Below are 12858 nucleotides of genomic sequence, written 5' to 3' on the forward strand. Positions count from 1 at the left end.
GTCAAATACGATAAATGAAAGTCGATAACGATAGCAGTACTTAGAAATTATTAGTTATGGTAACATATATTGTTATCCTTGTTTGCCTCGATTGTATAAAGTGAGAAAACATTATGATCGGTATGAAGTTATTCAAAGGTAAATAAGTATTGCCAACATGCTAAGATGATTCTTTTGTTTGTTTCAGAAAATATCAAATTTTGATTTATCATGTTGGTAGTGTTATTTTATTTTTCATAAATAGATGTTGGTGTCATTTATGAGCGTCATGTAACCAGTATGTTAAAAGTAATATATTTTTCGTTATTTAAAAAGGAAATGTTAATGAATTTTGAGTTTCCCTATGTAGAACTTGCGAAAAAGTTTTAGAAGCGATGTGGATTCGCCGCGTTATCGGCGTCCTAACGACACAAAACAACGAACTATGATTTATACTAGTTTTTTCCAAAATGGTGGGTGTTTGTTTTTGGATCTCTTATATAGTTTTATTATCGAGTTCCATGAGTTTGGCGAAATCTAAATGTGTAAAGGGCTGTCGGTGTTTAGATACATATATTGACTGCGATTCTAAAGGATTCAAAACTATTCCAAAAAACATCCCTGATTGGGCAGAGCACTTGTAAGTACAGTTCACTTTTCACGTACTATTTAAATATTTTTTTGAACTTGTCTAGTCGAATTCAGAATTTAGGAAGGAGTGTATTGTTAAATTGTTTTTACAGGGAAATCAATCGAAATAAATTAACACAAATCGAGGCCTTAACATTTCAAAACTTAGAACATCTACTGGTTTTGAAGTTGAGAAGGAATCAGATAGGTACCCTCAAAGATGGAGCTTTTTATGGTTTAAAACACATTCAAAAATTGTGAGTACATTTTGTTGAAATAACTTTCCAAATGCAAACATCATACTTTGTTTTTCCAATAATAATCATTGACACCTAACAATCATACCTTCAATGATATCACCTATGTACATTTATCTATTATGAAGCTTAAATAATTTCAAAACAATGTGATTAATGGAGTTAAAAGTGGAAAAATTTGTTCAAATAGGATTTAAATGGTTATAAATAAGATAATAAGACAAGATTACTAAATCCATTGTAATTTCTAAATTATTTTGTGTGAAACTTTATATTAAACTCATCATTGAAATAGTCCATATGATACATATCACACGTTTTTTTCTAATTTTTGAAAGCTTATATTCTTGTTATTCCTTATTTGATTTTTATTATCAAAAAAACAAGTTTGAAAATTAATATTTAAAAACAATAATATACATCGAAATAAGAAAATTCTCATTTTTTTATAATTATCAGTAACAATATCTACGTTTATAGGACAATGCTTAATGACACTTAGGCTAACCTTACTTGAAGTAATTTAATTTTAACAATTAAAATGTGCATCAGGGCTGCTTTGTACAAGATGTTTTGATCTATATTTCAGCTTTTAAAATAAAACTTATTTTTAGACATGATTTACTTTGTTTAAATTAGGTGAGGTATTTCAAAGATACAGAAGTTAATTAAAAAATTAATGAGAATTTTTGACAATATCCTGTAAATTTTTATATCCAAAAAACAAAAATTTACCACACATGTCCTTAGACATCAACTGAAGCCATTAAAAGTACTAAAAGGATAATTTAAAAATTAAAACATACAATTTTACATGGAATTTTCCTTTATTTTGTATAACACTGAGAAAATATTTTTATTTGAATATAAATATATGTAAATGGTTCAAGAATAAAATGTTCTTTTAGGATCTTTTTGGTTTTTAGCAATCAGTTAAGAAACATTTGAAATATACATTCTTAAAAATTAGGAACAAGCAGTAACTTCAACTTAAGCAGTTCACTATTCTTCATTCTCCTATATCAGTATCCTTCCACCTTAGCAGTTCATATAATCTCTACCACAAGATGAACATTTTTATTTTAAAATAAAATATGTAATATTTGTAGATTGCTAGATGGCAATTATGTAACTGTGATCAGCAAAAGTTGGCTTTATGGACTAGAGTCCCTTAGAAAACTGTCCTTGTCACATAACAGTATAAGTCAAATACATGATGATGCTTGGGAGTTTTGTAGTAATTTAACTGTACTGTAAGTCATTTCATTCTTGTGTGATGTGCAGCAAAATAACCTTTTTGCTTTATTATAGGGACCTTTCCTTCAATAAATTGGACTCATTAAGAGAAGATACCTTCAAGAATTTAAATATCCTGCAAAAGTTGGTACTAAGCAACAATAATATAGCCATTATTCGAGATAAAGCTTTTATGCACCTTCCAAAACTAAAAACTCTGTAAGTTTATCATAAATTTAGTATGGGAATGCCAAGAGCATTAATAAGTGCCCAACAGCCATTTGGTATATTAGCAGATTTGAAAGTTATGAGTTGTTAATTTTCTGATTGTGTAAGTAACAATCTTATCAACATTTACAGGTATTTCAATTACAACAGAATTTCTTGGACAATTGAAGATGCAAAAGGAGCATTTGTAGGACTTGGAGAATTAACAAAATTCAATTTAGCAGGAAATAATATTAAGTCCATAAACTCTGAAGCGTTTCTCGGCTTGAAGAATGTGATTCTTATAAATCTAGATAAAAATAACATAACTTCAATTCACAATAACACTTTCAGTAAAGTTCCTAATTTAAAAGTGAGCTCTAAATTTATAGTGTAGTTGTCCGTACTGAATGTTACATAATTACAGAAACTGATCATAAATACCAGTAGCATGTTGTGTGACTGTAATTTAATATGGTTTCTTGAGTGGCTGAATGGAAAGAATTTAAACATTTATGCCTCTTGTGCCTACCCAGACTGGTTAAAGGGTAGTCCTATAACTAATGTCAGCTTGAGCAATTTGACATGTGGTTAGTATAATTGGTATGTAATTGATTTTCCAATTTAAACTGGTGGTTTTGCAGATGAAGTACTGAAACCTAGGTTATTAGAAGAACCAGCTGGAAAAATAATGGCATTGAAGGGTGAAATTGTTATTTTAAATTGTAAAGCTCGCTCTAGTACTACCAGCAATATGACATTTATTTGGAAGAAGGATAATATTGAACTTCCAAACGCCAATGTCATAGTTAAATCGAGCATAGATCCAGATGGAAAATCAATGGAGAGTACCTCTGAACTAAAATTACTAGCTGTAGAACACTCACATGCTGGTAAATACCAGTGTGTGATCAGCAACAACTATGGAATCACCTATTCCCAACAATCTACAATTGCAGTCCTTGTATTTCCTACTTTATTGAAAAAACCAAAGAATGTGGAAGTTGAGGCTGGAGAAACGGTTAAGCTAGAATGCGCAGCCACTGGGGAACCTCCTCCTGTAATAGCCTGGCATAAGGATGGAGGAAATGATTTTCCAGCAGCTAGAGAGCGTCGAATGCATGTTTTGCATGGAGATGATGCTTTCTTTATTATAAACTCTGGACTGAGTGATTCTGGCGTGTATAATTGCACTGCTTACAATCTGGCAGGAATTGTGTCAGCAGAAGCTCATGTAGAGGCAAGTTTTTGTTTGCTTAGAGGAATTTGATTTCGTTTGATTTTCTGATATTTTTATTATTATATTCAGATACTACAAAAGCCCCAACTAGCTAATACCTTAGAGGACCGAGAATTGGCATCTGGCGAGCCCATTGTTCTAAAGTGTACTGCCCAAGGTGTCCCCAAACCCACTGTAACATGGTTTAAGGATGGTGAACCCATTGTTCCTACAGAACGCCATTTTTTCATAGCAGAAAATCAGCGGGTTATTATCGTGGACGCTGTTCATAATGACTCTGGAATTTATGAATGCCATGTAAACAACTCTCGAGGGGGTGTTATAGGCAGGAGCAGGATTGTCATTAAACCAAGTAAGAAGTTAAAAACAAAAATTTCAGTTTAGCTAGCAAAAGGTGTAGTTAGGATGAGTTGTTAAATGTTCCTCTTTTTTTTTTTCTTTTTTTTTTTTTAAGATGTAATAGACACCAACAATATGATGGGCATTATAATAATCTCTGTAGTATGCTGTGCTGTATTCACCTCGGTTGTCTGGGTGGCTATAATATATCACACAAGAAAGCCCTCAAAACCTAAAGAAACGGCAGGTTTTCCTGGCACAGAGCTTACTGAGATTCAAGCCGATTGTGCCTCGGAACGGTCATCATGTAAGGACAGCGGGACAGGCGATTCCGCTCGGAGATCTAGCGATGATTTCGCGGAATTTAATACTCTGTTGCACTGCCCTAGATCTGACCATGATCGGCCTATTCACCACGTTGAATCCACGGAAACGGGCGATTGAAGCCAATTCACGTCATTAAAAAAATGACTGTTCTGGTATGCTTTAATCTCTAATAGCGTTTGGAACGTATAAGAATTTCGACTTAAAGTTCAATAAACCCTTTATTTATTAATATGAAAAATTATCATTGTCCTTGTGCTGTTTTTTTATTAAAAAATAACTATTACGATCAATCATAATGGAGTAATTAGAAGCCGAGAAAAAGTGTATTAATGAAATTTTATGAAAATTTTTTATTGCAAGATATACATACACAGGGGCCATCTAGCCTATCGTGTGACGTTAATTAATAATCCCTTAGGCAGCGATATCAAACACGTGGGTGGACATTGAAAAATATTTAGATGACCTCAGAAAAACACATCGTGTCTCAATAATCCTTCCTTTTTCGAAATTAGAGGTAATTTTTGAGACTATCTATTTTGATCGTATCACCATTAGAAAAGTAACAATTGTTCATTACTTACTTTATTTTTAATTTCGTACGATATAAAAAAAATTTTTAAATGTGAACTAATTTACGACACTGGAAAAAAATGTGATATAATTCAATATGAGAAAATGTTCCTATATATAGATTAATTAAAGAAAAAATTAAGATGTCTTTTTATTATTTAAAAAAATAAAGAATTGTCAAGCATGTTCCGAGATATCGACTACAGCCACTAAATGACATTTCAACGATAGTTCTGAAATAATCGTAGCTACCAAACATAGTGGGTTGCAAATGAGCAACTTTGTATTTCATTTTGCTTTACCGTGCATGGGGTAAGAAAATATTTTTATGTCGATATCGATTTGTGGCATTGATTCTGGAAAAAACGGGCTTTTTTATTCATTAAAATTAGCCAAGAAATATCCGAAATACGAACTCATGAAAATTACGAAAAAATATGCAATTCTGATTATTTTAATGAGTATATATAGTCCAAAATTATACTTCTATAGAAAAAGTGCTCATTGCATCTGCTAAATATTTCTGCCCAAGTGCTCCATGGTGTCCATCAACGTGTTAAGAAATGGCTAATTATACAAATATTAAGAAACAAATTAAAACAATTCCTTTAAGGCTAAGGGAGTTTTTTGCACAAAGAACAACATGGTAATCTCATCGAAACCTTTGTTTAATAATGAGGCTATTTTGAGGCACTCAAACACTATATTTGCTTTAACAAGAGGTTTCCCATAATTAATCGAAATTCTTGTATTGAGCCAAAACCTAGTTATTTTATAATTCTGACAAGAAGTATTGCAAGAGTAATGCGCAATGAGAAGGTATCTTGTAATATTTCGAAACTCTCATTAGTTTACTTTGATCACTTGCCAAATAGAAATGTGCCAGCTTAACAGTTTCTTGTTATAGATTTGACAGTAATGATTATTCGATGTTGAAAACCCAATGTTCAATGCAAGAGACACAAAGGAATCAGAAAGCACTAAAAAGACGACGTAAATGACCTACAAAATACCTTGTCATTGTCATTGCGTGTTCAGCACATATTACGGTTTGTTATTTTGGTTTCCCGTATCAACTGGAGGGTGACACTTGCATGCTAACTAAAATCATCCTGTATAGAGATTTTGTGCTTATGCTCCACCGAGAAAAGACTGATCTTACGTTAATTCAAATAGGTTTAATAGTTTGAACAGAATGAGTGTTTGCTACTGGATCAAATATGCCTGCTTTGAAATCTAGAAAGTTGAACATTCTTTCTAATACACAAACCATTGGCAGCTGTTTATTAATCCGGCAATATAAGTTGCAAATATTATTTTAAACTGTCAATGTTTAACAAAATTAATTTTGTATAGTTCATATTTAAATTCATAATTTTACAGATTCGAAATTCGTTATACTATTTCTTAAGTAACATGGTATTTTTAGCATTTTTGCAATTTATATATCTAATTACTGGCACGCTCTTTGGATTTTTTTTCTATAGTAATAGTACATCTAAAGAAGGCACAAGTTTCTGAACACGTTCAGTAGAAAGCATTCATTATAAGGTCCACAGATTTCTCTGGTTCCTTGGTAACAAACCGATCAGACACATTTTAGAAATATAGTTTAGTAGGGGCTGCTTAAGCTTTAAATTTTGCATGAACATTCAAGGCTTCCCAATTTTCACTGCCCGTACTCATAGTGACTTCTCTTTCTTACCTTGCAGAGGTGAAATAATTACATAACCCACAGATAAAATGAAAGTTAGATAGTTTTAGAGCTAACCAATAGTTGATAGGCATTAAAGTATTAAATGTCTCATTGGTAAGTTCCTTATCGAGACAATTAATATTTCCAGAAAGGCATCTTTAAAGTAGGAAGGGATGGTTTCTGATATTTCAAACCTTTCGTTAGTTTTCGCACCGCTTTATGATGGGTCTTTCCGTCCCTTCTGTAATTAGTATAGGCTCTGTAAATAAACGTTTTATATTCTTGGTTCCTGTGTTAAGTTTGACCTCTTAGAAGGTGTGTTATTTTAAGTTTTGTACCTTGTGATATTATTTAAAAGAGGTATTATCTTTTGTTTTGTCTTTGTCCTTTCTGTAAAGCAGTAGAAGGGACTGTTTGTTCCTTACAAGTTTTATTTATTGTTTTAAATGTAGACTATCTTTAAGTAAATTGCGCATTATGCAGGCAACTATTCAAAATGATTTTCAGCCATATGCTTGTTCGACTTAAAAAAAAACTTTACTTTAATTAATGTTAGTGTAGAAGTGAATTTTTCTTATTTAATTTAACGAAAGCCGAACTTTAAAGAATTAAAGTGAGTAATTCTTAAATAATCTACATACGTTTGTGTCATATTTAATTGCTAAAATAAACACTCAAGTATCAAGTTTACAATAATTGGCCCGATGTGCATACGGTTATCCCCTAGCATTTATTGCCAAGAAATTTGTGCACATTAAAATAATATTTTCCATGGGTGGAGTCTACATTTAATCCTACTTATTGGACCAGTTTAATTGTCTTATTAATAAGTATTATTTTTCTTTTTATGTACGTAGCCATTATAAATTGGGCTGCCTCATTTATATGTGGGATATATCCTTAAGATAACAAATAGTTGATTTCCGATCGCAAGCTTTAAAGTTTCAGGTGTTATCTTGAATTCCGGATGTAGACCCGGACATTGTACAACTTATATTTTAATTCCTTTTACTTTAAGTTACTGTAATGAATGTGCTCTATTTATTTAAATCGTACGCATGTGGATGTGGATTGAATGTCTATTAGAATAATTTAAGTATCTGTTATTCTAAATTAGCCAAAACTACAGTACCTCCCAAAAACCAAAAAAAAGATTGATGTGAAATGTGCAATAGTGGTCTCTGTTTTTTTAATAAACGAACCAGACACGTAAGATACCCAAAAATACAAGAAATGCTGTATGTATCACATCATTTTTTTTAACCGTAATCCCAAAATTGTTTAATCACAAAAGTGTTGTTACTTTTGTTTTCACACATACACACTCCGATTACATAGTATTATCATTGTGATGACTTATATTTTTGTCTCAAATAAACTACTCTACTGAATCATACTCTTAGATTTTTTTCTTTTTAGTTTTACAATAAACACTATACATGTTACACGAAATGTGCATGTAGTCGCAATTTTTTGTATCCTTGTGAATAGCATGGTATCTACATATTTTATTATTTTCGTTCAGGTGCAATATTTCAAAGTTAAGCATATTTTGCTGGTAAAACTCCTAAGAAGTGTATTCAGGGTTTAGATGGCAATTCCTTGACATATGCCGTTAATTAATTACATTCATAGCTAAATTATGCAAGTCATTATGAATTTTTTGAATTAACAATGATTCTGCCTACTGTTTACTCAAGTACGTGAATTTTGCTCTAATAATATAATTAATTCCGTGTTTCAGCGAATTGTGTCTAAGGTTCCAAAACTGCAATATTCCAACATTAAATAACAAGGTACATAGATGTTTTTCAAGAGGATATTATCTATCTATATTGTATATTCATGGTTAAGTATAGCTCTTTGATGAGGTGAACTGGCGTAAAAAATTGATATTAAAATTACTTTGCTATACATAAACCGCAGTATCCCAACATTATTTAATATTCTTGATATTTTTTAAGTGGATACTATCTATCTATTTCTGTTGTATATTTATGGTCTAGTGATTCGTCGTTTGATAAAGTGAACTGACGTAAAAAAATTCAAAACCAAATTTTACTGTATGTTTTCAAACGTCATGTCGCAGTTGAGGACCACTTAATATTTTATCGGTTGATGCGCGAAAGGGTACGGCAAGATCACCAGTGTCATACCTGTTTTCGAATCTTTCGCAGACGTATATTAGAAGACTGTTCATCAGCGCGTCGTTAGTTTTTTGCTCCCAAGATTTCGTTATATGCGCGGATTTAAAAAAAATATAAATATATACACACTTATATTTTTTATAAGTCGTAAGGTGACTTTTAATTACCGTCAAGATGTATAATCAAACTACTGGTCGTAAGTATTTTAAACATAGGTCTGTGAAGAAGTAAAGACCAAATCGTTTTTACTTTTTAGACAATAATATAATTCGGTGGTGGTTGCAATTAAATTTTTTCGACTTAAATATTATTCTGTATTTACTGCTTTCGAAACTTGTGCTTTATGTGATCGAAGAAATTCAATCTCCGGAAATATTTGGGCGCATCTAAGAAAAGTAGCTTAACCACCTGTTACATGTAAAGATGTCTTTAAAATTTGCTCCGAAAACTCCGATTATAGAGCATTTAAAATTTTTAATAGTTTATGTTTATTATTTACATGACTTTTAAAAAGTCCTGGGTCGATACTCATATATTAATTTTGGTTCTACTTTACTTCTGTCAATGAAATAATTTGCGTTCAATTTAATACCACCGAGGCCATTTAACCTGGGACTACATAATTACTTTTAGCGAGAATGCCTGGTTGCCTACGCACGGAAATCTCGAATTCAGTTTTTTTTTTAAATCTCGTGGTCAGTAAAATTCGGCAGCCCTTTGGTAATTATGGTGCAAAGTTGTGAAAATTGCTCTTTAAAAAATTTTAAGTTTTGTCGTAAGTTTATTTAAAAGTCATATATCCATTTTTTTTATATTAATTGGCGGGAAATTTTAAACCTTCTTCGCTTCATGCCATGGTCTGATACCTAACCTAACCTTGAACTAATCAAAATTGTAATTAAAGTGTGTTATTGAGAATAGAATGAAAGTCATCAGATTAATTCACCATCAGAACCTTTTCTAATTTCATGCCGGTAACGTAAAGCAATAATCATTCCCTATTCTCATTCCTTTTGTTCCTAGTTTTAATATGTCTTCTCGTCGCATACTGGAATGCTACGACGGTATATTTCCCATGTTTTGTTTATTTAATCTTTATTTAATTAAGACATTCACTGAATGTTGTTATTTTTGCTATTGTAGAAAACTCGGAGGTATGTCTGGCTTTGTACAGAAAATCTTTGAAGTCTATTGACTTGGCTCGTGAAGGAACTCATTTCGATGGACAACATCCCCACATTTTTGTTACTTTGGGAGCATCAGTAAGTCCTCATTTGACTACTCCTACAGGTCCAATTTTATTACACAGTAATTAACAGGATATAGGAGTTTCTATTTACATTACTGCATTTATCCACTTACTGTCTTCATTGGTAAACTAAGGCCAATTGGGATCCTTCTTAGTTATTTCTGCCTGTGCACTGCTAAATTTTACAAAAGCTAGCTTCAAGGCCGCAAATCGTATATAATATTCATTTCTTCTATGATATTTCAATAAATTTTCTTTATAAAATAATAATATTTTTAGCATAAATTATAATTTAATGTATTAATAGAGGAGTTATATAGAAAAATAGAAAATCCCAAAATTTAAGTAACTTTGATCTTATAAATATCTTAGGGGCCAAAGTTTTATTTTGCTATTAGTAGTAGTAATAGTTTATGTTGGTTCAAGGTCAAATTACTAGTGTGCTGTTAATAGTTAATAGTTTCAAAAATAAAATCCTGTACCTGAGACATATCCACATATAAACACTTCAATACCACAGAAGTATTGATGCTCATATCGATAGTGATGCTAAATGAGAAGTATTAATACCAAAAAAGAATGTGACTGCAATAGTCCGAAAATAGTTGTTATTTTCCTCAAAGATGAAATGTATTTTATTAATTGATAATATTAATTTCACAACCAAGTAGGTAACTTTTGGTAATATTTTATAGATAGTGCGCCAGGTGGTAGGGTCAAAGAAAAATAACAATAACTGGATAGACTAGATTACAGTAATGGCAAATAATAGTCCAGAACTTTTTAGTGTCTCTCTGAATGTACTATTAGTTTATACAAAAACTAGTTTCCATCTTAACTAAAAGTCTGCCCAATATGGCTTCATTTAAATGTTTATATGTATGTAAATTGGCCTGCAGTTTAATGGGTATCTTTTATTTAACATTATATTATATATTCAGTATCCAAGCAGTCATTACCAAAATAAGAAAATTGCAAGCAACAAGAGAAAGATTAAGTCTTAAATATATATATAACATATTTTATACATATAATTGTTATTTATATACATTTGTTATCTATTATTCAGTTGTTGGGTTTAACTACACAAAGTCAACCACACGCTATCATTTTGATAACTAATTAAGTCTCCATACAAACATTTTCTTTTCTTAGTCCTCACACATATGTTAATATATTTTTTTTATTTTTAAGGGTGATCTAGCTCGTAAAAAAATCTACCCAACATTATGGTGGCTCTACAGAGATAACTTGCTACCATCCAATACTCACTTTATTGGATATGCTAGAAGTAACACTACAATAGAAGAAATAAGATCAAAATGCGAGCCTTATATGAAAATAAAAAAAGGCGAAGAAAAGTTGCTTGACGAATTTTGGAGTTTGAATTATTATATTGCTGGAAAATATGATGTTCGAAGTGACTTTGAGAAATTAAACCAAGAGATAAGCCAATATGAGAAAGGACCAGTAGCAAATAGATTGTTTTATTTAGCTTTGCCTCCGTCTGTTTTTGAAGATGTTACCATTTTGATCAAGAATACTTGTATGGCTGAACGGTAAGTTTGATTTAAAAATCAATTACAAAACTTTGAAGCAGGAGTATATTGTAGAGGTTGGACAAGAGTTATTATAGAGAAGCCCTTCGGACGTGATTCGGCCAGTTCCCAAAAGCTATCTGATCATTTATCTTCCTTGTTTACAGAACATCAAATTTACCGTATTGATCATTATTTAGGCAAAGAAATGGTACAAAACCTCATGACTTTAAGGTTTGGCAACCGTATTTTTGGACCAACTTGGAATAGAGATAATATTGCTTCCATTCAAATAACATTCAAAGAACCTTTTGGTACTCAAGGGAGGGGAGGTTATTTTGATGAATTTGGTATAATAAGGGACATTATGCAGAACCACTTATTGCAGATTTTGACTTTAGTGGCTATGGAAAAACCAGCCACTATTCATCCTGATGATATAAGAGATGAAAAGGTTATTAATTCAAACATAAATGGCGTTATTAGTAGTTTGGATAAATTTCAGGTTAAAGTATTGAAAAGCGTTAAAACTTTGGCTTTGAATGATGTTGTATTGGGGCAATATGTGGGTAATCCTCAGGGAGATGGAGAAGCTAAAACTGGATATCTTGACGACCCCACAGTGCCTCCTGGCTCAATCACACCTACTTATGCAGCTGCTGTCCTTAGAATAAACAATGAAAGGTGGGACGGGGTGCCTTTTATTTTAAAATGTGGCAAGGGTAAGAAATTTCTCCAGCATTAATTGTAATATTAGTAAACAAAATATTTTCAGCACTAAATGAAAGGAAAGCTGAAGTGAGAATTCAATTTGAGGACGTTCCCGGTGATATTTTTGATGGTAAAGCTAAACGAAACGAGCTTGTTATTAGGGTACAGCCAGGAGAGGCTTTGTATGTAAAACTTATGGTTAAAACGCCAGGAATGGCTTTTGATATGGAAGAAACAGAGCTTGACCTCACTTACGATCATCGATACGAGGTAATTACACTATTCATTGAATTCATGTATTTATACAAGTTGTATTATATTAGCATATCAAATTGCCTGATGCCTACGAACGTTTAATTCTTGACGTTTTTTGCGGCTCTCAAATGCACTTCGTCAGGTCTGATGAACTTAGCGAGGCATGGAGAATATTTACGCCTTTGCTTCATCAAATAGAAACTGAACTAATTCAACCCATTTCGTATATCTATGGTAGCCGAGGGCCTAAAGAGGCCGATGAGTTATTGAAGAAACATAATTACAATTATACAGGCTCTTACAAATGGTACAAATCCAACAAATGAAGAGGAATTTTGTAACAGGGTATATACAATCTTTATACATTCCCCTTTTATGCATTTTTATATTGAAAAATTTTACTGTTGTTAATGGTTTAGGTCTTTTACTTCCAAATATTGGGAGGGTTTTAAATGAAAACACTTCGTTTTGTTT

General features: G+C 31.8%; 2 protein-coding genes across 4 annotated transcripts; both read left to right on the top strand.

The window, feature by feature from the left end:
• Positions 1-219: 219 nt before the first annotated feature.
• Positions 220-7880, top strand: lbk (lambik). Its single transcript, XM_066302313.1, has 9 exons — positions 220-619; positions 723-866; positions 1976-2119; positions 2178-2321; positions 2463-2682; positions 2737-2899; positions 2954-3549; positions 3619-3901; positions 4004-7880. Exons 1-9 carry the CDS (start codon positions 450-452, stop codon positions 4330-4332), a joined length of 2193 nt encoding a protein of 730 aa, XP_066158410.1. The 5' UTR covers positions 220-449; the 3' UTR covers positions 4333-7880.
• A 732-nt stretch (positions 7881-8612) lies between these two features.
• Zw (glucose-6-phosphate 1-dehydrogenase Zw) lies at positions 8613-12857 on the top strand. Of its 3 annotated transcripts, none has more exons than XM_066302316.1 (7): positions 8613-8827; positions 9775-9893; positions 11075-11439; positions 11494-11872; positions 11924-12140; positions 12194-12399; positions 12453-12857. In XM_066302316.1, the coding sequence occupies exons 1-7, from the start codon at positions 8806-8808 to the stop codon at positions 12708-12710; spliced, it is 1566 nt and encodes a 521-aa protein (XP_066158413.1). In that variant the 5' UTR covers positions 8613-8805; the 3' UTR covers positions 12711-12857. The 3 variants fall into 3 exon arrangements, with proteins under 3 accessions (XP_066158413.1, XP_066158411.1, XP_066158412.1); XM_066302314.1 differs by lacking the exon at positions 8613-8827 and adding an exon at positions 9255-9406; XM_066302315.1 differs by lacking the exon at positions 8613-8827 and adding an exon at positions 9512-9695.
• Position 12858: the final 1 nt, after the last annotated feature.

The sequence above is a fragment of the Euwallacea fornicatus genome, chromosome 3 (assembly GCF_040115645.1).
Source record: "Euwallacea fornicatus isolate EFF26 chromosome 3, ASM4011564v1, whole genome shotgun sequence".
NCBI classification, from domain to species: domain Eukaryota; kingdom Metazoa; phylum Arthropoda; class Insecta; order Coleoptera; family Curculionidae; genus Euwallacea; species Euwallacea fornicatus.

What these genes read in the sequence shown, in the direction of transcription:
- Zw (XM_066302314.1), top strand. Translation starts at nt 9,358, where the DNA reads ATGGTGCAAAGTTGTGAAAATTGCTCTTTAAAAAATTTTAAGTTTTGT. An exon ending in TTGTTACTTTGGGAGCATCA is followed by an intron (nt 9,894 to 11,074) that starts GTAAGTCCTCAT and finishes TTTATTTTTAAG; the next exon opens with GGTGATCTAGCTCGTAAAAA. An exon ending in AATACTTGTATGGCTGAACG is followed by an intron (nt 11,440 to 11,493) that starts GTAAGTTTGATT and finishes AGTATATTGTAG; the next exon opens with AGGTTGGACAAGAGTTATTA.
- lbk (XM_066302313.1), top strand. Translation starts at nt 450, where the DNA reads ATGGTGGGTGTTTGTTTTTGGATCTCTTATATAGTTTTATTATCGAGT. An exon ending in CTTGAGCAATTTGACATGTG is followed by an intron (nt 2,900 to 2,953) that starts GTTAGTATAATT and finishes GTGGTTTTGCAG; the next exon opens with ATGAAGTACTGAAACCTAGG. An exon ending in CAGGATTGTCATTAAACCAA is followed by an intron (nt 3,902 to 4,003) that starts GTAAGAAGTTAA and finishes TTTTTTTTTAAG; the next exon opens with ATGTAATAGACACCAACAAT.